Below are 27,880 nucleotides of genomic sequence, written 5' to 3' on the forward strand. Positions count from 1 at the left end.
TTTAAGGTGAAGTTGAGAAGCATTTTGGTGACGAGATGAACGCACGTCCGGTGCTCCTTCCAGGGCGGCCGCCACCATCGACCCTCGACGCTCTCGTCTTCCCTCGCGCATCCACCGCAATCCTTCTCCGCTGCCATGGTAGGTGTGCGGGAGACCCGCCGCTGGGTAGCCACGGCACTCATGCCCACTTCTGGCCCTAATGCGCCGCGGTTAACTACCCCGGTGGGTTGTGATGGTTGAAAATAGAGCGCGGTGTGGGTGAACCGTAAGGTCGAAAGTCGCAGGTGCGGTGGTTTGTTTACGTGTAGTGAGTGAGGGTGCTGGTGCTGCTCACTAAGTTATTTCTCTCATATTCTTCACTATCACCGCTCACAACTATGGTAATGTTGCATGCAATTGTGCAATGGAGTCGCCACTACATGTCCATTGTTGCAGAAATAGTCTTCGAGTTTGTTTAACGAGAGTAAAATTAGTTAATATAATTGTTTACTGTGATCAGCTGACTCTAGGTGGCTGAGACAGCCTCGTGCTCACCTTATTTATCCTTCATTATTCTTATTTCCACTTGTAATTGTTACTTAATTACATTTTTTAAATTTAGACTATATAATTACTTTTAAAATCCTTTAATTCGTAACTAAAGACTAGTAATATATTGGTATGTAAAGTGACTGAGACGCCTCATGTTCACCTAATTTATGCTTCATTATTCTTATCTCCACTTAGTTATCACTTAATTACCTTTTTTTTAATTTAAAGTACATTTTCTTATAAAATTCATTAATTTCATAACTAAAGACTATTAATATAATGCTGTACAAAGTGGCTAAGACAACCTCGTGTTTCAATATTGTTATCTTGACTTATAATTACCTTTTTTTGAATTTAAATTACACATTTATAAAATGCTTTAATTCCATAACTAAGAACTATAATATTGTAGTGCTGCCCTACACTAAGAGTCCAGTTTTCTAATTTTGTATTTTAAATAATGTGTTTTGTACCTTTTTACTGTTGTAGTACCTTATAAATTCTCTATTTTATTGTTCTTTTTTATGCTTTCATGCAAATACAAAATAGGTCAATTAATGCTTTCATTGGCGATTTAGAAAATTCATCAAAATTTTATTCGTTAGTTATCTTTTATTACCATTTGCTTTACCATTTTTAGGCAGGAAATATTACTCTTTTAATATCCATAGGATAGTGTAAAATATATCTCGAGCAGTTAGCTCGTGTGTCTGGCACTGCTGTACGACCCCTGTGGGTTTAGTTCTTAACATATCAAATTCTTTATTTCCACATGATATATAATACAACTTTGTTTCCACATGATATATAATACAGGAATAGATGTATAAATAATATTGTGCATGGAAAGCCCCAGGTTATGCAGAGCATTTTGGGCAAGCATACATCTACCTTAAGACTAATGAATTAATAATGAATGTATGTCAAAATGTTTTGACTATTAAGAATTTCAATTTGCTAGAAAGTAGCAGTAACAGGTGTGAAGGAGCATATTGCACATGTTCCAGTTGCTTTTTATGTTTTGCCAAATGTGTAATTTAGTTAAAAACCTTCATGTTACCTTTGGTGCTTCTAGGACTGCTGTGCCTCTCTCAAGGAAAGCCCCTGGATGCTGGTTAAAGGCTCTTGATCTAAGGAATGGGACTTGTCACACTCTCTGGGATTTAATCTGATTGTTTCTTATTCCACAGGCAATGTTTGCCTCCAATGGGTTTAACATTTCTCTTTAAGTATAATAATAATAGGACATGATTTTAAAAATGACAAATTGAAGCACGAGACTTATATAACATTTGGGAATCTTGTGGAAATGTTTTGCCAACCAGTGACTTCTTCAGTCCAGTATGGAGAATAACTGTAAAAGACTCTAGGCTGAGGGAATGATCACCGCAAACTCCTCATCTTCCGCTGCTATTCTCTGTATTGGACTGAAGAACACACTGGTTGGTGAAATGTTTCCTCGATAAAATTTTGCAGATGTTGCACGTGTTTTGTTCTTTAATAATAGGATGGCCATAGATCTTGGTCAGCTCTTGACAATCAGATCTTGCTGCTCCACAAGTGTTTCTGCATTGTATGCCATAATGCAGTTGTTAACCAATAAAGTGTTACTAAGTTTTCATTGATATAGCACTAATTTTTCATTGCGTGTTTATTTTTTGCCATTTTTTATTTCGAGAGCCTTTTAATGCTAGTTATCTCACTGACGTTACCAAGTTATTGTTTGGTCAGGAAAATTCCGATTGTTAATGGCAAGGTATTCTGCCATTTGTAAATTTATTAAGATTGAGCAAGCACTAGCTTAACATATTCTAAAATCAATGTAAATTATGTTGAATTAATTTTAAGTTGCAGAATCTACAGCCTGGATAACTCGCTGATGTTGGTGGCTTGAAAATTTGGTCAGTTTTGTGGTCATTGATTATTTAGATACTATACTGTATATATAACATGCTTAGTTTCATTCTGCAGCTTACTGACATGGCTGATTTGGCAGTGATTGTTTTACTCTTTTTATTCATTTTTGCATATGACTTGCAAAATACAGTACATATCACAATAAAAATTTTATGAATATACTGACTGAATTTAGGCTGGTCTTGCTCAATATGTTATGTTGATTTTAACAAACTGAGGTAGGATGCAAGTTTTTGTGCAGAGATGAAACAAATAGCACAACATTGTTATTCATACAAAGATATTAGTTCATAGTTAAAATTAATGGAAGGTTTCACAAGTTCTTCTCTTGGGGTTCCTTAACGTGTATATCTTTGTTTATAAGAAATTGCCCTAAGGTAGGATGACTCAAAAATAGAAAACATTAAACTTTCATTCCATAGCATGAAAATGATGAGCCAGCAGCTTGATGAAATGGCACCATCCCCACCTTGGTTTTAAAGTGCAGACATTGTAATTCCCACTTCAAAACTTAAAATCCATTTAATAGCTTAAGTGGATCCCATCACATACTGCCATGCTTATACACCAAGTGCACTTCATAACTGAAAAAAATAACTGCCTCTACTGCAGTCAAGCACTTGTTTATTTGCTTGATGCTTGAGCCATTCCCATTGCCATTATACACATTGCAGCCATGCCTACCTCATTTGTTGTAGTTTCTGATTCTCAGTGGATTACAAGCAATATAACTTGTTCACATCACATCGTATTCTTTACAGCATTGGTTATGTAGAATTTTTTGTAATAGCATTTTTTTTTTTTCTGGATCCCCGTTCACACTGACGTCCAGGGTAACAAACACATGCCAACCTTATACAGGGTACTCCAGTATTCTGACTGTTTTCCAGTACTGTTCCAGAGGCTTTAGACTTGATGGTAACAGTGCTGGTCCAAGCTGGAGTACAAATTATTTTCCATGAAACCACAGTTAGGCTCCTGGCTATCTTCTCATCTTTGACAGGTGTGAGAATCTGCTCTCACATGTTTGAGTTGATCAAACGACTTGCTCTTGGATACCACAAAGAAAGATGCCATCGCCACTCTGCCGAGGCCTGTCAAGTGGCTTTGATAGTTCACCCACCACATATTAAGATTGTTAGAAAACACACAAGATTTTCCTTGGATGTTTGCAGTGCCTGTACACATTTACTTTGACTTGACATAGGTGGAACCCCTGTTGCCTCTCCCCCACCTTTGATGCTGACTTCCTCTATGATTTTTCTAACAAACAGATTTATGGCACCAGTTATGATGTTAATTTTCCAACCACACTAACCCCCACTTGAAGTAATCCATACCCTCATAACTAAAAACCACCTCTGTGCTATGTGGTCCTTACAGGTTTAACACTAGTCTTACCCAGGCCCTGATCCACCGGGAGGCCTGGTCGTGGACCGGGCCGCGGGGGCGTTGATCCCCGGAATGCCCTCCAGGTAGACCCACTATTGTGGAATAATTTGTACCCATTTATTTTAATTAGTGTACCTATTTGTGTAGCATTGGGTAGGCATGCTTAAGATTTTGAAAATTATACCAGATCTTGGTTACTTGTTGCAGTATTCCTGTGTAGTGTGGTGCATTTGATTTTGCTTTCTGGTTAGATGTTAAGAAAAGTTTTGCTTCACCCTGTCTCTTAACCCTTTCAGGGTCCGTCCCGTAGATCTACGGCTTTACGTTCAGGATCCAAACCGTAGATCTACGTCATGAGCTCAGCTCACTCTGATAAACTGTGAGTGGTACATTTGGGCCTAGATATGAGAGAATACATCTATGTGGTATGTGTGCACCACATAAAACAAATCCTGCAGCACACTGTGTATAATGAGATAAAAAGCAGACCATGATTTTTCGATTAAAACAGCGACTTTGCAGTGTTTTTTCGTATGTTTTTTATAGTTGTATTTGCAATTTCTTGGTCTCATTTGATAGAATGGAAGACATATTACAGAAATAGAGATGATTTTGATTGGTTTTAGCACTGGAAATGGCTTGAAACTGAGCTCAAAGTAGCAGAAATGTTAAATTTTGGCTGATGTTCAAGAGTAAACAAACGATCTCACATGTCTAATACACACCAGCTGGTGGGTCTAATATACATTCACAAATATGGTGATGATATTTATACAATTATTACAATATTGCATAACAGTAAATCTTCTATTTTTTGGTGTGAATAAAAATTCATTATGTGAATAAAAAATCAAAATGGAATCTATTTGTAAAGCCTCAGAATGTAACTGATGAACAGAAGAAATGTTAGTTTAGTGCCAGGAATACCTACTTTGTTTATTCTGGACCCTATTTTGAAATTGGAATATTTTGAACTTTGTGTTAAATTGGCCAAATTACCAACTTCCGATCACTTTATTTTGTAGTTGAAACGGTTGATTTGGCGATTTCTTGTGCTCAGTCGATAGAATAGAAGTAATCCTAGTGAAATAGCTAAGAATTTGGTCAACTGGAATAATGTAATTGGCCTAAAATGGGAGTCAAAGTCGGCAAAATTGCCGATTCGTAAATATCGCTGACACATCAAAATTCGCGAGAGCATAATTTCGTCAATTTTCCATCAAATTTCGTACTTTTTGTTTTATTACCTTCACAAAAAGATTCTCAAGCATTTCATAAGAAAAAATAACTAATTTTTTTTTTTTAAATTCTTGGACACTGGGGCACCACTTCAGATTTTGGCCTTGGACCCTGAAGGGGTTAAGCTACTCTTTGTTCTTATTAGTAACTTTATTATGAAATTTCTTATTAACTGCTGTATGTTTTACTGTACTACATAGTACTGTAATTTTTTCTGTTCTTAATCCCTCGACATTTTGCCAGTACGGTACTGCACAACCCAGGATCCCAGTGTAGATAAGCCACTTTCTAAATTTTTTTTTTTTTGTAACCTGGGGGGTAATTTGCACTATGTATGATAATTGTACTTGTGTGTACCTGTGCCAAAATAAACTTGCTTATCCTCAGTTTATAGCCTGGTAGTTTGGTTGCAGCACCCTCTACTGAACTGGCAACCAAAGCCCTAAAAAGATCCTCTCCATGCCATGCATACATGTCAAGTTTGCCACAGAAATGATCTTGGTCATCATTTAATGTTGTACTGCAGCTAATTCATTGCAGAACTGACAATTTTTATCAATTTATTGTCCACTTCTCTCAAGGGAGGCAACTTGGCACTGGTGAAGGATTCTTGGTACAAGATACTGGACTTGCCTATCTTCCTTGGATCGAACGTGAATGCCTCCCATTCTCTCAGAATTATGTGACTGCCTATGTGTTTGGTGCTTCTCCCTGATCAAAATATAAAGTAACTATTCACTCTTGGAAAAAATGCTGCATATGCCTGGGATTCGTTTATTTGACTTGATTAAATCTACATTATAGTTGACCTGTATTGAACAGTCAACTTTCTTTTCTTTAGCATCTCAGTATCACTGTCTTCCCTTGTTCCAAACTGTCACCTTATAAAAGCTTTGTTAGAATTAGATCGTGACACACTTGTAGGTGATGTGGATATATCATTGGCCACTAATGTGGTAATGACCAGTAGTATTTCGTATAGGAAACATTGAAAGCTAGTACAGCCTTTCCTCAATTAGTGAGATAATTGTTTACTGGCAACTCGGACTTACAACAGGGTCTCTGACCAGTATGCATACCTAAATAATGTGTATTAGAGCTGATTTCTTCTATTCTGTTTATTACAGTATACAGTTGGTTTAGAAAGACACGTAAGCAAACACTATGACGTATTTATTAGAAAACGTTTCGGTCCTGGGATCTTGATCACTTTTAACATACAGAGGTAGAAAGACATTATATATAGGTGGAGAGTGAGGTATGTTAGAAGTGATCAAGGTCCCAGGACCGAAACTTTTTCTAATAAATATGTCAGTGTTTGCTTACATGTCTTTCTAAACCAACTTGTCGGTATTTATTGCCAAGGTTTATACTGTATAAACATTTAAAAATATACTAAAAATGTTATAAATGGTGCAAAGGTGACATTAAAACAATATCAAAGATGGTCGACACAAACCCACTACTGTTATAGTATGCTCCTCGCTTAGCGACAAATTCGTTTACTGTCACAGTCTTAGGAACAGAACCTCGTCATTAAGTGAGGAGAGGCTGTATTGTACCGTGCCTCGGTAATCTGTTTAATTGTTTTTTGACTTCCAAGTATGACTTTAGGTGCTCATGTTGCACTTCAGAAAGAAGAGACAGGAAAAAGGATAATTCAGAGTTTGTGCACACGGATGCTCCTTGCTTTATGATGGTTCAACTTACAATATTTCAACTTTACAATGGTGTGATAGTACTGTGAAACTTTTTTTTTTTTGTATTGTACAGTACTGTACAATTATTGATAGGATAAACTTGTATTCATTTATTTACTTTTAAGTACTGGTATTTAGTTACAGTAATTATTTATTTACTTATTCAGTGGCATTTATTTATTCTTTCTTTCAACACACCGGCCGTATCCCACCGAGGCGGGGTGGCCCAAAAGGAAAAACGAAAGTTTCTCCTTTTACATTTAGTAATATATACAGGAGAAGAGGTTACTAGCCCCTTGCTCCCGGCATTTTAGTTGCCTCTTACAACACGCATGGCTTACGGAGGAAGAATTCTGTTCCACTTCCCCATGGAGATAAGAGGAAATAAACAAGAATAAGAACTAGAAAGAAAATAGAAGAAAACCCAGAGGGGTGTGTATATATGTGCTTGTACATGTATGTGTAGTGTGACCTAAGTGTAAGTAGAAGTAGCAAGACGTACCTGAAATCTTGCATGTTCATGAGACAGAAAAAAGGACACCAGCAAACCTACCATCATGTAAAACAATTACAGGCTTTCGTTTTACACTCACTTGGCAGGACGGTAGTACCTCCCTGGGCGGTTGCTGTCTACCAACCTACTACCTATAACATTTATTTATTCCTATATTCATATTAAACTTACATTATTTTCTACTTGTGATGGATTCATTGGAACATAACCCCATCATTAGTCAAAGAGCACCTGTATGATATAACCTCAGCTACCTGATACTTGTCCATTTCAAATGCTTCCAGACACCCACCCCAGATTGAAGTGGAGGAGAATACTTGCACAAATATATAAATATGATAATATAAATATTTACGGGATTGTTTGGAGCTGGTGTTCAAGACAGCATAAGATAAGCATATCATTACATTCATTGACATTACTTCTTTCAAAGCACATTTTGTTTTTTCTATACAGGTTGCTCCTATTGATTATTACTGAAGATTTGTATATGAATATTTAAAAGAAATGTGTGCATGTGTGAGCGCGCATGCCCACCTGTTACGTGGTTGCAGGAGTCGAAACTTTGCTCCAGGCCCTATAAATGTTTGTGTGCATGTGTATATGCATATAAAATTACTGTGTTTCAAATGGCTTCTTGTTTGCAGGTGAACATTCCCAAGACCCGAAATACCTTCTGCTGGAAATGCAAGAAGCATCAACCACATAAAGTTTCCCAGTACAAGAAGTCCAAGGTGAGTACTGTGGTTGAAGGATAATACTCTACTTGTCATGCAACCTGTCACATTGTCAACCACACATTCCTTGTGGCTGTACACAGGTTCGTGCTGCAGGCTGATGTGTGTATTTAATGAAAGATTTACCTTCGTGTTCAAAATAGTAATTTGTCATATAGTGATAATTCTCCGCTTATTGTGCATAATTTATCAAAACTTTATAATAGATATGTCTAGGACTTACATATAGTATGGTTTGATACTATCCACGGTTTCAGTATCCACGGCAGGATCTTGGAAGGTATCCCCCATGGATACGGGGGTCCTACTGTATTGTCAACAGCAGAGAACCGTAGCTAAGGATGCTGTGGTATTCAGTAAATCATTGATATATGAGGAAGAAAATGGGGCCAGTGATGCTAACTTTGAAGACACCTAATTTGATTGACTGGGCAGTTGAAGTGCCATTTATGACTATTGCAGAGAATAAGTTACAATATAATGGCTGGAACAATACGCAAATAACCCTTATTTAGGAGACAAATCTATGACCATGTTTTGATCCAAGTCTGACAGAAACTGTATCGTAAAAGGACACAAGTGCAACTAATGTGACATTTTATTGTGGCAACGTTTCGCTCTCCAGGAGCTTTATCAAGCCATTACAAACAATACATGGACACAGAGGGTATATAAAGGCTCAGAGTGAGGTGCAATACTAGTGGTAGTAGTAGTAGTAGTGACAAAAGTTGTAGTAGTAGTAGTACAATATGGTAGAGCAATTAATTTGTACATGAGTAAAAGGATATAAACGCTATTACTTGGGTAACATAAAAATAGGTTGGACAAATATAGACTGGATAGAAGCAGCCTGTTTCAGTGTTCACTCTCTGTAATGTGCTTTGTGTAGTATAACAGGAGAGACTATGTGATGGCAGGGTTTACTGTTTTCAGGAGGATTCTTGCTAAGACTTCAGAGATGATGAAGCTGCCGTTGTTTTGTTTAATTGTATTCGAAACGGCGATCAGTGCTGATTCGAGGCACTTGCGTCTGCGGAAATTAGTTTCTTTGATCACTAATTGGGCGTCTCTGAATTTCATGAGATGATTGGTGGAATTTCGGTGTTGTACACAGGCGTTGTTCAAGTTATCGTTCCTACATGCGTAAATGTGTTCATTGAGGCGGGTGTCGAGGTTTCTTGCTGTTTCACCTACGTAAATCTTGTCACAGCCTCCACAGGAGTTTACACTATACCCTGTGGAATCCTCCTGAAAACAGTAAACCCTGCCATCACATAGTCTCTCCTGTTATACTACACAAAGCACATTACAGAGAGTGAACACTGAAACAGGCTGCCTCTATCCAGTCTATATTTTTTTTTTTTTTTATCACACTGGCTGATTCCCACCAAGGCAGGGTGGCCCGAAAAAGAAAAACTTTCACCATCATTCACTCCATCACTGTCTTGCCAGAAGGGTGCTTTACACTACAGTTTTTAAACTGTAACATTAACACCCTTCCTTCAGAGTGCAGGCACTGTACTTCCCATCTCCAGGACTCAAGTCCGGCCTGCCAGTTTCCCTGAACCCCTTCATAAATGTTACTTTGCTCACACTCCAACAGCACGTCAAATATTAAAAACCATTTGTCTCCATTCACTCCTATCAAACACGCTCACGCATGCCTGCTGGAAGTCCAAGCCCCTTGCACACAAAACCTCCTTTACCCCCTCCCTCCAACCTTTCCTAGGCCGACCCCTACCCCGCCTTCCTTCCGCTACAGACTGATACACTCTTGAAGTCACTGTTTCGCTCCACTCTCTCTACATGTCCGAACCACCTCAACAACCCTTCCTCAGCCCTCTGGACAACAGTTTTGGTAATCCCGCATCTCCTCCTAACTTCCAAACTACGAATTCTCTGCATTATATTCACACCACACATTGCCCTCAGACATGACATCTCCACTGCCTCCAGCCTTCTCCTCGCTGCAACATTCATCACCCATGCTTCACACCCATATAAGAGCGTTGGTAAAACTATACTCTCATACATTCCCCTCTTTGCCTCCAAGGACAAAGTTCTTTGTCTCCACAGACTCCTAAGTGCACCACTCACCCTTTTCCCCTCATCAATTCTATGATTCACCTCATCTTTCATAGACCCATCCACTGACACGTCCACTCCCAAATATCTGAATACATTCACCTCCTCCATACTCTCTCCCTCCAATCTGATATCCAATCTTTCATCACCTATATTTGTCCAACCTATTTTTATGTTACCCAAGTAATAGCATTTATATCCTTTTACTCATGTACAAATTAATTGCTCTACCATATTGTACTACTACTACTACTACTACAACTTTTGTCACTACTACTACTACCACTAGTATTGCACCTCACCCTGAGCCTTTATATACCCTCTGTGTCCATGTATTGTTTGTAATGGCTTGATAAAGCTCCTGGAGAGCGAAACGTTGCCACAATAAAATGTCACATTAGTTGCACTTGTGTCCTTTTACTTTACATATTGTCGGTAATTCTACCAACTTTATTACAGAAACTGTATCAAAAGTTTCTCTTACGTGTGCGTTAATTGAATATTGCGTATGACTGTAGTGATGTACTGTATGTTAGTAAATTTAAATCAGATGCACATGTGCCATGTGAGTATGTAGTGGGAAGTTTTTTGTGAGCAGTGAGTTGTTATTGTAATCGTTTGTATTTTTGTGGGCAGTGGTGGAGTCTGTTTACTGGGCAGAGATGAAGTGGGGTGATGAAAAGATTCAAAATATTGAGTGATGAGCATGAGAGGGAGAATTGGAATAATTTTTTTTTTAGGTTTTGTGTTCAGACATGCATACATTTTTTTATAATGGTCTTTAGGCCACATACATTATGGGACATAAGAAGCACACTATGTAGATTTAACCTAGGATAACAGAATAAAATCAGACAATTTCATTTCTGTTGGGGTGCCTGGTACGGGATGTGGCCACAAAACTGCATCATGTGGGCCAGGAGTGACTCGACCCCTGTAATCACATATAGGTGGGTACACCAGGGAGACAGACTTGTCCAACTTCTACAACAGTCGATGCATCGTAGGTGTGAAAGCCAAATTTTTCCCGCAGGATCTAGCTAGATTTCAAATGTTTCTCTAATTTTACCAAGTGAATGCTCGGACAAATCCCTGAAGAGTTAAAAAGTTTGGATAAAGATTTGGTGAGATTCTGATTTTCGGAAATGCTATATTAAGAATTGTGCTATGAAAGGATTTTGTGTACATTTCACTACACATGGAGCTTTAAGCTTTATACTGTCAACTTGTTCCAGAATCATCGAGGAACTTGAGCAAGTTCTGTTCACTGGATATTTTGTATCATTTATATATGAATTGCTACCTCCAAGTTCCAGATCAACCAAATTTTCATGGATATGAAGGCCAGTGGGCAACCAATAATAGCCACCTAGTTGAACAGGCTGTCAACTGAAGAGCCCTGTCCCCAGGCCAGGTTGCAAGGGTTAGAACTCAAAATTGGTCATGGATATATATATTGATACTTTTTTCTAACCACATGCCAGGGAAGATGAGATGGTTAAGGTTATATATTGGTCTCTGTCAAATGAAGAATGCTTGACCTTTCAATGGAAAAAGAAAGCCGTCTGGATAAGCAACATTAGAAATGGGATTAATGTTAGGGATGTTGGGTATTTTGGCCAGTCAAGGCTCAAACGCTGATCAAGGGTAACAGTAATCCTAGATCGTTGATTCCAAGACAGAAGCATTGTCAGCATGGCAAACCCTTCATTTGTATTTCTTTTACCTGGGAGGATTCAGTTTCACTAATGTGTTGCCGAGGGCAAGAGGAGCATTAAGTAGTAAACGTCCAAATTACCAGTTGCAGTAGTAGTAAAAGTATGACTACAGACATCCTTACAAATTTGTGAGGTTATGTTCCTAGTGGCCATGTGCGTCTTGAGAGGCCTTGATCTAAATGCTGGTAACGAGGGGCAACTAGCCCCTTCCGCATAAATTACTAAATTTAAAAAGAATAGCTTTCGTTTTTCTTTTTAGGTCACTGTTTAAGCCCCTTGATTTGTACTCCCTGGAATGCAGGCAAGAAAGGTACATAATAACATACACTTGGAAAATCCTAAACGGACTTGGAAAATCCTAAAGGGACTAGTCCTAAATCTGAATACAAAAATCACTCCCTAGGAAAGCAAAAAACTGGGCAGGCAATGCAACACATCCCCAGTGAAAAGTAAGGGTGCTGCAAGTATGCTAAGAGACAACGCACTTAAGTATCAGGGGACCCAAGACTGTTCAGCTGCCTCCCAGCATAAGGGGGATCACCAGTAGATCCCTGGCTGTCTTCAAGAAGGCACTGGACAGGCACCTAAAATAAGTACCTGACCAGCTGGGCTCTGGTTTCTATGTTGGTTTGCATGCCACCAACAGTAACAGGCTGGTTGATCAGGCCCTGATCACTTCACTTTAGGGTGCAGGAAGCCTCTACCTGTAGCATGTATGCACACTACTGTGCACATTGTTTAGGGAAGCATTCTCATTTTGTCCTTGATCTTCTCGTCTGAGATCCTTCAGTGTGTGAATTTTAATTTATTGACTTTGTTGCCCCTTTTCTCATTTTGGCTATGCCTGTAATTTCATAAATTTTGCTTTTCTTGCTAACCTGTTTTTGTCTTAGTATTTCTTCATTGAAATGCCCATACTTTGAATTCCATGTACAATAAACTTGCATTTTGTCAAATTATTAATACTTCTTATAGCAATATGTTGCATACTCTTGTAAATTTAGCAACTGGTATTTTTGATGTTTACTATTTGCTACTGTAGCCCACTCAAATGTGTGTAAAACAGTTTGCTCCCTGTCTCGTGCTCGTTTCTACAAGGGATTATAGCTATTTTATGTGCTGGTCTTTCAAATTTGTCTTTCTAACTTAAGGCTTTCACAGTTTCACTTGATTACCTTAACCCTTTCAGTGGCTGTTTTTTACAACTACATCATTGAGGCCAGGGTCCCTTGTGTAGTTTTATGTCATGAACTTAGCTCACTCGGATAAGCTGTGAGTGGTAAGTTTGGCCTGGATATGAGAGAATGGGTCTGCACGGTGAGCATGCACAGTGTAAAAAAAAAAAAAAAAAAAAAATCCTGCCCCACACAATATATGGTGGGAAAAGTAAAACTCTGACCATGTGTTTGGTTTAATAGAGTAAGTTTCAGGAGGTTACTAGGATGGTTTTTATGGTCTTGTAACTTTTTTTTTTTTTTTTTTTTTTGTATTATTTGATAGAATGGGAGACATACTTTCTAAATAGATGGTTTTGGTTGATTTCAAGACCAGAAGCAGCTTGTAATTAAGCTCAGAGTGGTGGAAGTATTTTATTTTTGATTTTCGTGAAGACAGGTAAGACACCTCTACACCCCTCTTCTGTTTTATGAGTTTTTAATAGGTCTTAAGTTAGAAGTTATTGGGATACCATAAAAACCATGACCAACTCTTATTGAGTTGGGTAAAATTTGGCCAAATTACTGATTCCTCTCCACTTTATAGGATAGTTGTAATAGTTGAATGGCTGGTTTCTTGTGCTTATTCAATAGAACAGAAGGCATACTAGCAAAATAGCTAAGCAATTGCGCCCAGACCACTAAATGTTCGCCTGTGTAATTCCCTAGGCATTTCATCAAATCACGTACTTTTAGTGTCACTACCTTCAGAAAAACTTCTATACCATTTCAGAAGAGTGGATACTAGGTGCAGTATTAATTTTAGGGGTCTGGACAGTGAAAGGGTCAACACCCCACACCCATGACATGGCTCTTGGTTTTTGTGTTGAGGTGTTTGCCTCTCCCGGTACATGCTAAACACTTGGATATACAGACATGTCACTTGATGTGACCTTGGCAGTATCATAGTCTCCTGCCATTGTTTGTTCTGGCTTGCACCACTTTCCTTCTTGACTTGTTACTTGATTATGGTCCAGGATGCTAAAACATTTCCCAGTTTGCATTTCTAGATTGTTGGCCTGTTATGAACTATTATTGTACGGTAACTAAAGCTTTTGAAATACAGTAAAAAAGTTTTGATGAATGTGTAAGAAGAAATATATTGTAAGATATGGAATCCAAGATGAGGGAGGGTAATAGTCAGTCGGGAGAAATTCTTACATGTCCTTGAGATTTATAAGATTATTTTATTTATATTTTTGATGTATACTGTAGAGCATAACCAATAGACTTGTAGGTATGAACAAAAAGTTCATACAATCCAAGTTTCTTGCTTATTAACAAAACGATCATCTTATAGTACTAGAAGTATCTTCAAGGACTATATACAGTATATTATACATGTTAGAACTTGCGATGTGTACTGTACAGATAAAGATGAATAGCATGAGGCTCAGACCTGACATCTGTATGCCATCCTGGCTCCCTCAAGATACCTTACAAATGCTGTAACTCAAGCCTCTGTGTTGTGACTAATAAATTTGGTTTGTTGTAGGAGACCCTTAAATTTTCTAAAATCCTTTTATGCTTCTGTTTGTTGTAAATATATTTTAATAGTGTATCAGTCATGCTGCAGCCATATTGAGTATTCATCCATGGTTCTCCCCAAAAATTTGTAACGAATCTAAGACTCTGGGATGGTAGACACTGTCGTGGCATTTGTAAGACATTTTAGTAGGAGCTTGGATGGTAGATGACTGGTTGAGGTTGTGTAGTATAATGTATGTTTGTGGTGTGTGCATGAGGATGTTCAACTTGCCAAAAGGAATATTATTATTATTATTATTATTATTATTATTATTATAATTAACAAGAAGCACTAAACCCACTGGGGTCATACAGCAACCAGATGAAAAAAAAAAAAACCTGCAGATGCAAGATTCATTGCAAGGAAATAGGTAAATCTTTTAAAATGTGGCTTTAATAAATTGATCATATGAAGAATATAGATAAAATTTTATAAGTGGCAAAGCAGGATTTAGGAATAATTGCAGGCAAATTACACTTAGGTCACACTACACATACATGTACACGTTTTATTTATACACACTCATCGGAGTTTTCTTTGATTTTATCTTAATAGTTCTTGGTCTTATTACTTTTCCTTTTATATCCATGGGGAAGTGGAATAAGAATCTTTCCTCTGTAAGCCATGCGTGTTGTAAAAGTCAACTAAAATGCCGGGAACAATGGGCTAGTAACCCCTTTTCCTGTAAAGATTACTAAAAAGAATAAGAAGAAGAAATTTGTCAAAGCGGGAAGTCTGAATGTGTGTGGATGTTGTGCAGATGATAAGAAAGAGATGATTGTGGATGTTATGAATGAGAAGAAACTGGATGTCCTGGCTTTAAGTGAAACAAAGCTGAAGGGGGTGGGAGAGTTTCAATGGAGAGGAATAAATGGGATTAGGTCAGGGGTTTCAAATAGAGTTAGAGCTAAAGAAGGAGTAGCAATAATGTTGAAGGATAAGCTATGGCAGGAAAAGAGGGACTACAAATGTATAAATTCAAGGATTATGTGGAGTAAAATAAAGATTGGATGTGAAAAGTGGGTTATAGTAAGTGTGTATGCACCTGGAGAAGAGAGAAGTGTAGAGGAGAGAGAGAGATTCTGGGAAATGTTGAGTGAATGCGTGGGGAGTTTTGAATCAAGTGTGAGACTAATGGTGGTTGGGGATTTCAATGCTAAAGTGGGTAAAAATGTTATGGAGGGAGTAGTAGGTAAATTTGGGGTGCCAGGGGTAAATGTAAATGGGGAGCCTTTAATTGAAAGAAAGAAATTTGGTAATAAGTAATACATATTTTATGAAAAAGAGGATAAATAAATATACAAGGTATGATGTAGCACGTAATGAAAGTAGTTTGTTAGATTATGTATTGGTGGATGAAAGGTTGATGGGTAGGCTCCAGGATGTACATGTTTATAGAGGGGCAACTGATATATCGGATCATTATTTAGTTGTAGCTACAGTTAGAGTAAGAGGTAGATGGGAAAAGAGGAAGGTGGCAACAACAAGTAAGAGGGAGGTGAAAGTGTATAAACAAAGGGAGGACGAAGTTCGGGTGAGATATAAGCGACTATTGGCAGAAAGGTGGGCTAGTGCAAAGATGAGTACTGGGGGGGTTGAAGAGGGTTGGAATAGTTTTAAAAATGCAGTATTAGAATGTGGGACAGAAGTTTGTGGTTATAGGAGGGTGGGGGCAGGAGGAAAGAGGAGTGACTGGTGGAATGATGAAGTAAAGGGTGTGATAAAAGAGAAAAAGGTAGCTTATGAGAGGTTTTTACAAAGCAGAAGTGTTATAAGAAGAGCAGAGTATATGGAGAGTAAAAGAAAGGTGAAGAGAGTGGTGAGAGAGTGCAAAAGGAGAGCAGATGATAGAGTGGGAGAGGCACTGTCAAGAAATTTTAATGAAAATAAGAAAAAAATTTGGAGTGAGTTAAACAAGTTAAGAAAGCCTAGGGAAAGTATGGATTTGTCAGTTAAAAACAGAGTAGGGGAATTAGTAGATGGGGAAAGGGAGGTATTAGGTAAATGGCGAGAATATTTTGAGGAACTTTTAAATGTTGGGGAAGAAAGGGAGGCGGTAATTTCATGCACTGGCCAGGGAGGTATACCATCTTTTAGGAGTGAAGAAGAGCAGAATGTAAGTGTGGTGGAGGTATGTGAGGCATTACGTAGAATGAAAGGGGGTAAAGCAGCTGGAACTGATGGGATCATGACAGAAATGTTAAAAGCAGGGGGGGATATAGTGTTGGAGGGGTTGGTACTTTTGTTTAATAAATGTATGAAAGAGGGGAAGGTACCTAGGGATTGGTGGAGAGCATGTATATTCCCTTTATATAAAGGGAAAGGGGACAAAAGAGATTGTAAAAATTATAGAGGAACAAGTTTACTGAGTATACCAGGAAAAGTATACGGTAGGGTTATAATTGAAAGAATTAGAGTTAAGACAGAATGTAGGATTGCGGATGAGCAGGGAGGCTTCAGAGTGGGTAGGGGATGTGTAGATCAAGTGTTTACATTGAAGCATATATGTGAACAGTATTTAGATAAAGGTAGGGAAGTTTTTATTGCATTTATGGATTTAGAAAAGGCATATGATAGAGTGGATAGAGGAGCAATGTGGCAGATGTTGCAAGTATATGGAATAGGTGGTAAGTTACTAAATGCTGTTAAGAGTTTTTATGAAGATAGTGAGGCTCAGGTTAGGGTGTGTAGAAGAGAGGGAGACTATTTCCCGGTAAAAGTAGGTCTTAGACAGGGATGTGTAATGTCACCATGGTTGTTTAATATATTTATAGATGGGGTTGTTAAGGAAGTAAATGCTAGGGTGTTTGGGAGAGGGGTGGGATTAAATTATGGGGAATCAAATTCAAAATGGGAATTGACACAGTTACTTTTTGCTGATGATACTGTGCTTATGGGAGATTCTAAAGAAAAATTGCAAAGGTTAGTGGATGAGTTTGGGAATGTGTGTAAAGGTAGAAAGTTGAAAGTGAACATAGAAAAGAGTAAGGTGATGAGGGTGTCAAATGATTTAGATAAAGAAAAATTGGATATCAAATTGGGGAGGAGGGGTATGGAAGAAGTGAATGTTTTCAGATACTTGGGAGTTGACGTGTCGGCGGATGGATTTATGAAGGATGAGGTTAATCATAGAATTGATGAGGGAAAAAAGGTGAGTGGTGCGTTGAGGTATATGTGGAGTCAAAAAACGTTATCTATGGAGGCAAAGAAGGGAATGTATGAAAGTATAGTAGTACCAACACTCTTATATGGGTGTGAAGCTTGGGTGGTAAATGCAGCAGCGAGGAGACGGTTGGAGGCAGTGGAGATGTCCTGTTTAAGGGCAATGTGTGGTGTAAATATTATGCAGAAAATTCGGAGTGTGGAAATTAGGAGAAGGTGTGGAGTTAATAAAAGTATTAGTCAGAGGGCAGAAGAGGGGTTGTTGAGGTGGTTTGGTCATTTAGAGAGAATGGATCAAAGTAGAATGACATGGAAAGCATATAAATCTATAGGGGAAGGAAGGCGGGGTAGGGGTCGTCCTCGAAAGGGTTGGAGAGAGGGGGTAAAGGAGGTTTTGTGGGTAAGGGGCTTGGACTTCCAGCAAGCGTGCGTGAGCGTGTTAGATAGGAGTGAATGGAGACGAATGGTACTTGGGACCTGACGATCTGTTGGAGTGTGAGCAGGGTAATATTTAGTGAAGGGATTCAGGGAAACCGGTTATTTTCATATAGTCGGACTTGAGTCCTGGAAATGGGAAGTACAATGCCTGCACTTTAAAGGAGGGGTTTGGGATATTGGCAGTTTGGAGGGATATGTTGTGTATCTTTATATGTGTATGCTTCTAGACTGTTGTATTCTGAGCACCTCTGCAAAAACAGTGATAATGTGCAAGTGTGGTGAAAGTGTTGAATGATGATGAAAGTATTTTCTTTTTGGGGATTTTCTTTCTTTTTTGGGTCACCCTGCCTCGGTGGGAGACGGCCGACTTGTTGAAAAAAAAAAAAAAAAAAAAAAAAATTCAGGGAAACCGGTTATTTTCATATAGTCGGACTTTAGTCCTGGAAATGGGAAGTACAATGCCTGCACTTTAAAGGAGGGGTTTGGGATATTGGCAGCTTGGAGGGATATGTTGTGTATCTTTATACGTATATGCTTCTAAACTGTTGTATTCTGAGCACCTCTGCAAAAACAGCGATAATGTGTGAGTGTGGTGAAAGTGTTGAATGATGATGAAAGTATTTTCTTTTTGGGGATTTTCTTTCTTTTTTGGGTCACCCTGCCTCGGTGGGAGACGACCGACTTGTTGAAGAAAAAAAAAAAAATTATAGCCAGATAATTACCTAAATGACTGGGAAAATTCATAAATAGTACATTTGACAAACTTCAAAATAGTATATAGAGAAATACATACTTAAATTTTTTTTTTATAAGATAGAAAAAATATGAAATGATTTAAAACAGCCAAAAGCTTGAAAAAAAAAAAAAAAATCAATTAAAGGGAGCAAGGAACACTTGGCTCCTTAACTGATACATACAATAATTACATAGCTTATATCCCCATTTTGGAATATACTTTATGGAAAGAATGAAAGAGCTAGGTCATAAATTTTTTTTAATATTCCCTACTGGTTTGAAAATATCCAGGAATTGAGGGTTATAAATAAGTTGAGTGTTGACCATGATGGCACATTTGTGGCTGACGACATTTATGTACGTATTTGATTCTCTAATTAATGGCTAAAATGTGTGTTTTAAGTATACAGTGTGTAAATTATAAAGGCAGGTATGTGAGTTTTGTGTAGGTAACTTGGTCCTGTGTGACAGGTGAAAAGTTCCCAGTTTGCTAGGAATTTATTCTGAGGAACAAGTTGAAAGATTTTTTTATTTTTTTTTTTATTATCACACTGGCCGATTCCCACCAAGGCAGGGTGGCCCGAAAAAGAAAAACTTTCACCATCATTCACTCCATCACTGTCTTGCCAGAAGGGTGCTTTACACTACAGTTTTTAAACTGGAACATTATATGTATATAAGTTGAACAATTTATACACTTCTGTGTATAAGCAGTGTAGTTCAAAAATCTTGTTTTTGTTTAATTATTGAACTTATGGTATTACATTCTGATTCATACTCGTGTAACATGTTACTGCTCAGCCAAGTGTTTGATGGGGAAACTCTTGCAGTAAGAGATATACGTACAACCACTTATAACTTAGATTTTCTATAAAATCGAAGCACCAACAGGGTGAGATCATACAAATGTCAGGTTGTAGATAAGTATTGTAAACCATATTTTTCAATGTTAAGTAAAAAGACACAAGTGCAACTAATGCTGCAATAAAATGTCACACTCGTCTTACTCATGGGTATCTCATGGAGAGGCACCCTGTTCCTCTCTGTGAGCAGTGTCAAGTTCCAGTATCGATTAGCCACATTCTGTTAGACTGCCCTCTCTATCAACGAGCACAAAGAATTTACCTCCAACGTCGTCTTCGTTCTACTACTCTCTCTTTACCTTCCCTTCTTGCTGATGGACCCTCCTTTAATCCTGACTCTCTCATTGACTTCTTGACAACGACTGATTTACTCCACTTTTCGCACTCCCCTCAGCCCTTTCTAGTTCAGTCTCTTGCTGCCCTTTACCCTTTCACCATCCACTACCCCGCTGTTATCCGTAACCTATTACTCATCCATCTCCCTTTTGCCACCTGATGCCCTCACTTCCTTCCTGCCCTGCAGCGCTGTATAGTCCTTGTGGCTTAGCACTTCTTTTTTGATTATAATAATAATAATGCAATAAAATGTGGCATTAGTTGCACTTGTGTCCTTTTACTTAACATGTTGTCGGTAATTCTACCAACATTAATACATGTACGTATTTTTTAATGTTAACCTAACCATTGTGTTGCAGGAGCGTGCATTTGCCCAAGGTCGTCGACGTTACGACAGGAAACAGTCTGGATATGGTGGCCAGTCCAAGCCTATTTTCAGGAAGAAGGTATGCTTAATTGTTTATGATAATTGTGTTCCAATCCAGCTAGTTAAAGAATATTGATAGACAAATTTATCTCAAGTCTTAGTAACTTGATACTGTACCATAATTGATGGTTGAAATCTCAGTAGTCTACACTTGTTTCCCAATAGGGATACTTAAAACAGAACAACAATACAGCAGTTAATCCTGGAATTGATTTCAAATTCTGAGACTTCCTGACAGTTCTTCATTTTTCTTCTGACTTTTAACATGTTATAGCTCCATGTGTGTTAACTTTGTTAAGACAATGAGAAAGTGTGGGGCAGGGTTCTTTCTGATTTAGTTTACAAAATATTCTCGTTAGTGTTATTCAACAGATTTTAATATAAAATGTTAATTTTGATTTGTGATTTTTTGATGAAGTAAATGTGTAGTGAGTGGCAAGATAATGTATAGGAGAATGTAGGTCTTTGATATTAAACACGAGTTCTGAGTTTCTCATGCTGATGTACTTGACATTGAGAGGCCATCCCTTCCCAAACTTCCTAAGATTCGCATAGGCTTGTGCTCTCCTGTTGATAATTTCTGAAATGTAATAGTAAATTAGTCACTAGTTGAAAATTGATGCTGTCAATGACTGCATATATTGAAAATGCTGAATAAATGAATGGTTACAGTGCTTTTAAATCAGATTCAAACCAATACCTTTTTATTTGTAAGGCTCTGATCCATTTCTCCCTGCTGGAGACTGGTGTCTTTAGTTTAAATCTGCCTTCTGCAGTGAGAACTAAAGATTGTTTATCATCTTGGAGATTTTCAGTATGTTGAGGGAGTCTGACAATTTCATATAAGTATTCCTGGGAGAGGGAAGTAATGGAGGCTCAGGACATTTAAGCTCCCATACATGAGTATTCACCTGTATGTGGTTGTAGGAGTAGTTTTAGTTCTTGGCCTCAGCTTTCTGCTCATCAGATTCACACTTCTAGCCTCAAACAGCCTGTCCCTGTCTGCCCTATCAATTCCTGAGTATTTTGTGTGCACGTTTTCCATTTTCTAACGTTCTTCAAGTGTGTATTCCATACTGATGCTGCATACTCAAATTTGGGTCTGATATACATTGTATAAAGCACCAGAATTGATTTTTTGTTGACATTCCTGAAGACCTCTCATACTTGGTAGGCGAGCATTGGCTCTTGAGGTTATTCGGTTGATGCGAGTCTCTGGCGATATAGTAGGCCAGGGCTGCTCAACTACTGTGAGCAAAGGTCCACTTGGACAAGTACTAATGTATGCAGTTGTTTCACTACATATGAGGCAAAGGGGCTTAGAAATGCTTGTGGGAAGAATGAAAGCATAATGCTGTATCCATTCTTCCTTGAAGGAATGATTTTCATCATCAAACTTTTTTTTTTTTTTTTTTTTTTAACATGCCATGTCTCCTTTAAAAAGATATGACTGCTTTAGTAAAACAAATCATTTTATATGGAAATAAATATCTGGAGCATTAAAAAACCCAAAAACTAGAAGTCATGTTTAGACTAAAATAATAGCAAAGTTGCATGAGGGTTGCCAGACTTCTCAGCCCATGTGTGGCCAAACTTTTTCCAAACTGCCAAAAAAGTCAACTTCATTGCACAAGTGATAATTACCAATATGAATTACCATTGATGGAAGAAAATATCACTATTTAAATATGCTAGAATACTGTATTCCATTCAGATAGAATAATGTATTAATCCCGCTCTTGCGTACCACCTGATCCCAAATGTGGCAACAGCTGTTATTTAACTAAGCTTTCTCCTGAAGCCCGGATTCGGACTGTGGGCTGCCAGTTGAGTAGCCCTCTAGTAGGCATTATACTTATTCCCAGATCCTTCTCTTTGAATGAGGTCTACAGCCTTTGTCCCAAAGTCTATACTGTGTCTGATCTTGCCACTTTCCCAAACTTCATAACCTTTATTGCTTGGGTTGATTTCAAGCAGCCATTTATCTGACCAACCCTGCAGTTTGTTCAGATACTTTTTTATCCTTTTCCCTATCCTGATCTATCTGTGTTCTTATTAGCTCGCTTTACATTAGTAAATAGAGATGCATCTGATAATTTCATCTGGTTTGTAGTTCATATAAACCAGAAACAGCACTGGTTCTGGTTCTAATAACAATCCTTGTAATAGCCTGCTTGTTACTCTCCCATATTCTGACATCTTTCTGATAAGTCACTCATTGCTTCCTTTCCCTAAGGCACTCCTTGATCCACTAAACAGGGATTTATGTCACGCTGGTTATTTAAAATGTTTATATAGATGTAAAAAGTGATTGTTGGGAAAGAGAGAGATTTAACCATTTTGGGGTCGGTGCCGTATTCAGGTAAGCTATGAGCAGTAAATTTGGGCCTAGATATGAGAGAATGGGGCTATGTGGTAAGTGTGCACCATATAAAAAAGAAAAAATCCTGCAGCACACAGTACATAACAGGAGGGAGGGGGAGGGGCAATGGTAGTTTTGATTTAAACCAGTAACTTAGTGTATTTTTGTATGTTTATTTTAGTGTTATATTCTCAATTTCTTGGTCTGATTTGATAGAATAGAAGACAGAAATAGGTGCTTTTGATTGGTGTCAGGACTGAAAGTAGCTTGAAATTGACCTCAAAGTAGCGGAAATATTTGATTTTTGCCGACATTCCAGAAAACACAGATGTCATCACTCGTCCAACTGGCCAGTCTAATGCACATTTAGGAATGCACTGATATTTACACAGTTATTACAATAATGCAGTAATCTGCATAATAGTAAATCTTCTATTTTTTGTGTGAATAAAAATTCAAAATGGAAAGCAAGCGTAATATATGAGAGGCCTGGGGACGTAACTGATGAATAGAGGAAATAGTTTTTTTTTTAGTGGCAGGAATGTCTACATGGTTTATTCTAGATCCTATTTTTTTAATTGTGTGAAACTGGCCAAATTACTGATTTCTGAATCAGTTTATTGGGTAGCTGAAATAGGTAAATGGGCAGTTTTTTGTACTTAATCAATACATATAAGGAATACTAGTGAAATAACTGAGTTTCGTCGACTGGAACAATGGAATTGGCTGAAAAGTGTGCAAAATCACCAATGTATAAACATCGCCGAGACTGCAAACCTAATGAGAGCGTAATTCCGCAAGTTTTCCATAAATTTCATACTCTTGGTTTCATTACCTTCAGAAAAAGATTTATCATATCAGAATTTTTTTTTTTTTTTAATTCTTGCACCCAGAGAGTAATTCTCAAATCGGGCTGGACCTTGAAGGGGTTAAAAGAGTTTAGATACTAGGTGGGAATTGAGTAGTATTGGGTGATTCTGAAGACACTTAAAACTGTTGTAGTTTAGGAGGGTGTGTAAAATAAGTGAATATAGACAAGAACATGGTCATTTAAGTTTAGGTAATGAAGTTCTGTACTGGATATTAAATTGGAAGTGTGGAGGAAGTGAATGTGGAAATATTTGGGAGCAGACATAACAGCAGGTGGGTCTATGAAAAGACAAAGTAAACAAAAAGAATAGACAGGAAAAAAGTAGTTATAGACATGTATGCAAGAAAAGTTTATCAAGGCGGTTAAAAAAAAAAAAAAATCCTAGAGTATAGCTGTACCAACACTTGTGTGAGGCATGGGTTGTAAAAGTTGCAGTGTGGAGGTTGGAGGCAGTAGAAATATTCGAGTGCAAGATAGGATGGAAGGAGAGGGTTGAAGTTCTCTAAGTGGTAGAAGCCTGACCATCCTGGAGGCACGTGTTGTTAAATCAGAGTAGATATAAGTAGATATTAGGGTTTGATGTCAAGTGTGATAGAGGCAACATTTATGTAGGGATTTGGAGAAATACCATTAACTGGACTTGAGTTCTAGAGGTGGGAAATGCAGTGCCTGCACTCCTAAGGAGGAATGGTTATACATGTACATACTATATCTGTTTGTAGTTTGAATGTTATTTGGTGTCCTTTTGTATTATTAGTCATGGGGGGGGGGGTGCTTTAAGCCCATAGGAGTCAAAGTTACAGGAAAATGAGAAGCAGTCAAGTTAAAAAAAAAAAAAAAATATTAGAGCTCTTCATGGGCTTAAAGGCATGTGACCTATAGATTTGCTTACCTTATAGACCAAGACCTTTAATTCTCATGTACAGTACTGCTGAAGATTTCAGACCAAAATCAAAATACAGTGGACCCCGGTATTCGATGGCATCGGTATCCGATAAATCCGGCATTCGATGCATTATATCGCAAAAAAAATTTCCTCGGTATTCGATTGAAAACCCGGTATTCGATACGATTCGTACGAGACTTGTCCACGTGTGGCCTGAACTGCCCCATGTGTGCCAGTGTTTACAAGCCAGCCAGTGTGCGCGCATCTAAGGATACATTCGGTACATTCCATATTATCCATATTATCACTGTGTTTGGTGCTTGTTTTTGCAAAATAAGTCACCATGGGCCCCAAGAAAGCTTCTAGTGCCAACCCTTCAAGAAAAAAGTAGCTAATAATGAAGAAAGAGATAATTGCAAAGTACGAAAGTGGAGTGCGTGTGTCGGAGCTGGTTACCTGGAGTTTACCTGGAGAGAGTTTTGGGGGTCAACGCCCCCGCGGCCCGGTCTGTGACCAGACCTCCTGGTGGATCAGCGCCTGATCAACCAGGCTGTTGCTGCTGGCTGCACGCAAACCAACGTACGAGCCACAGCTCGTAGGTTGTATAATAAACCCCAATCAACCATCTCTACTATAGTGACCAGGAAAACGGCAATCAAGGAAGCTGTTCTTGCAAAAGGTGCAACTGTGATTACGAAACAGCGACCGCAAGTGTTAGAAAATGCTGAGAGATTGTTATTGGTGTGGATAAATGAAAAACAGATAGCAGGAGATAGCATCTCTCAAGCGATCATTTGTGAAAAGGCTAGGCAGTTGCATGACGATTTGGTAAAGAAATTGCCTGCAAATAGTGGTGATGTGAGTGAATTTAAGGCCAGCAAAGGTTGGTTTGAAAGATTTAAGAATCGTAGTGGCATACATAGTGTGATTAGGCATGGTGAGGCTGCCAGTTCGGACCAAAAAGCAGCTGAAAAATATGTGAAGGAATTCAAGGATTACATAGACAGTGAAGGACTGAAACCTGAACAAGTGTTTAATTGCGACGAAACAGGCCTGTTTTGGAAGAAAATGCCAAGCAGGACCTACATTACTGAGGAAAAGGCACTCCCAGGACATAAGCCTATGAAAGACAGGCTTACTCTGTTGATGTGTGCCAATGCTAGTGGTGATTGCAAAGTGAAGCCTTTATTGGTGTATCACTCTGAAACTCCCAGTGTGTTCAGGAAAAACAATGTCCTCAAGGCTAATTTGTGTGTGCTGCGGAGGGCAAACAGTAAGGCATGGGTCACTAGGGACTTTTTCTATGACTGGTTACACCAAGCATTTGCCCCCACTGTGAAAAATTACCTAACTGAAAAGAAATTAGACCTTAAGTGCCTCCTGGTATTAGACAATGCCCCTGGTCATCCTACAGACTTGTCAGAGCGACTTTCTGGGGACATGAGCTTCATTAAGGTCAAGTTTTTGCCTCCTAATACCACTCCTCTCCTGCAGCCCATGGGCCAGTAGGTCATTTCCAACTTCAAGAAACTGTACACAAAAGCTATGTTTCAAAAGTGCTTTATAGTGACCACAGAAACTCAACTGACTCTAAAAGAGTTTTGGAAGGATCACTTTAATATCGTCAATTGTATAAACCTTATAGGTATGGCTTCGGAGGGAGTGACTAAGAGGACCTTGAACTCTGCTTGGAAAAAACTGTGGCCAGAATGTGTAGACAAAAGGGATTTTGAAGGATTTGAGGCTAACCTTGAGAATCCTATGCCAGTTGAGGAATCCATTGTGGCATTGGGGAAGTCCTTGGGGTTGGAGGTTAGTGGGGAGGATGTGGAAGAGTTGGTGGAGGAGGACAGTGAAGAACTAACCACTGATGAGCTGCTAGATCATCTTGAACAGCAAGAGGCCAGACCTGAGGAAACTGCTTTGGAGGAGGGGAGAGAGAAATTGAAGAAGTTGCCTAATTCAAAGATTAAGGAAATGTGTGCAATGTGGCTTAAAGTGCAAACCTTTTTTGATGACAATCACCCTAACACAGCTATTGCAAGCCGTGCTGGTGACTATTACACTAACAATGTTGTGAAAGGAACGGGAGGTACAGGCCACTATGGACAGATATGTTGTGCGACAGAAATCCAGTGACTGAAGCTGGTCCTAGTGGCATTAAAAGAAGAAGGGAAGTAACCCCAGAAAAGGACTTGCTACCTCAAGTCCTAATGGAAGGGGATTCCCCTTCTAAACACTAACACCTCTCCCCTCCTCCCATCCCATCAATCATCACCAGATCTTCATTAAAGGTAAGTGTCGATTATTTTATCGTTATTATCCTATTGCATTAAACTTAATATTCCATGTAGTAAAATTTTTTTCATACTTTTGGGTGTCTTGCACGGATTAATTTGATTTCCATTATTTCTTATGAGGAAAATTGATTCGGTTTTCGATATTATCAGTATTCGATGAGCTCTCAGGAACTGATTAATATCGAATGGGGGGGGTCCACTGTAGTCTTATTACATTTGTCTGAATGTGGGTTTTACTATCTTTTGATTTAGGGAATTGGATCTGTGCTCCAGTTCCCCGAATTAAGCCTGAATGCCTTCCACATCCCCCCCCAGGCGCTGTATAATCCTCCGGGTTTAGTGCTTCCCCCTTGATTATTATAATACTATTTTGAATGTACACACATTTACTTGTTAATTTGACAATAGATTAGATTCCATGTAATCTTTCATCTAGTTTAATGATGGTTACTCAAAAATGTTTTTTCCTTTTCAGGCCAAAACTACCAAGAAGATTGTGCTAAAGATGGAATGCAACAAGTGCAGAATCAAGAGCCAGATTCCTCTTAAGAGATGCAAGCACTTCGAACTGGGTGGAGACAAGAAGAGAAAGGGAATGATGATCCAGTTCTAAGCCGTCATTCAGAATAAAAAAAAAAATCCACTTGTCTATTTTATTTAATTAATGGAAGCTTACACATTAACGTGTTACATACCTAGTAAATATTTTTGAAATTTGAGTTTTTGAAACTCAATCATTTAAATGTTAATTAAAAACTAGCAATAATGTATGGACAATTTTTTTTTAATATGGAAAATTCAGTTAAATGTAAAACTGAGAGATCATTATCTGCGAGAGAATTTATTTGAACAGTAGTTGCCTATACAGTGGTACCCAGTTTCATTCAGCTCCCAACTCGAACAATTATTTAAGTATTATTGTAAG

The 27,880-nt window shown here is 38.3% G+C and overlaps 1 protein-coding gene across 2 annotated transcripts; it reads left to right on the forward strand.

Moving 5' to 3' along the window:
- RpL36A (ribosomal protein L36A) lies at nt 1–27,598 on the forward strand. 2 transcript variants are annotated; one of them, XM_053797128.2, is made up of 4 exons: nt 1–138; nt 7,941–8,027; nt 20,469–20,555; nt 27,431–27,598. In XM_053797128.2, exons 1-4 carry the CDS (start codon nt 136–138, stop codon nt 27,566–27,568), a joined length of 315 nt encoding a protein of 104 aa, XP_053653103.1. In that variant the 5' UTR covers nt 1–135; the 3' UTR covers nt 27,569–27,598. The 2 variants fall into 2 exon arrangements, with proteins under 2 accessions (XP_053653103.1, XP_053653104.1); XM_053797129.2 differs by lacking the exon at nt 1–138 and adding an exon at nt 227–380.
- The last annotated feature ends 282 nt before the right edge of the window (nt 27,599–27,880 follow it).

The sequence above is a fragment of the Cherax quadricarinatus genome, chromosome 79 (genome assembly GCF_038502225.1).
Source record: "Cherax quadricarinatus isolate ZL_2023a chromosome 79, ASM3850222v1, whole genome shotgun sequence".
Lineage (NCBI taxonomy): Eukaryota > Metazoa > Arthropoda > Malacostraca > Decapoda > Parastacidae > Cherax > Cherax quadricarinatus.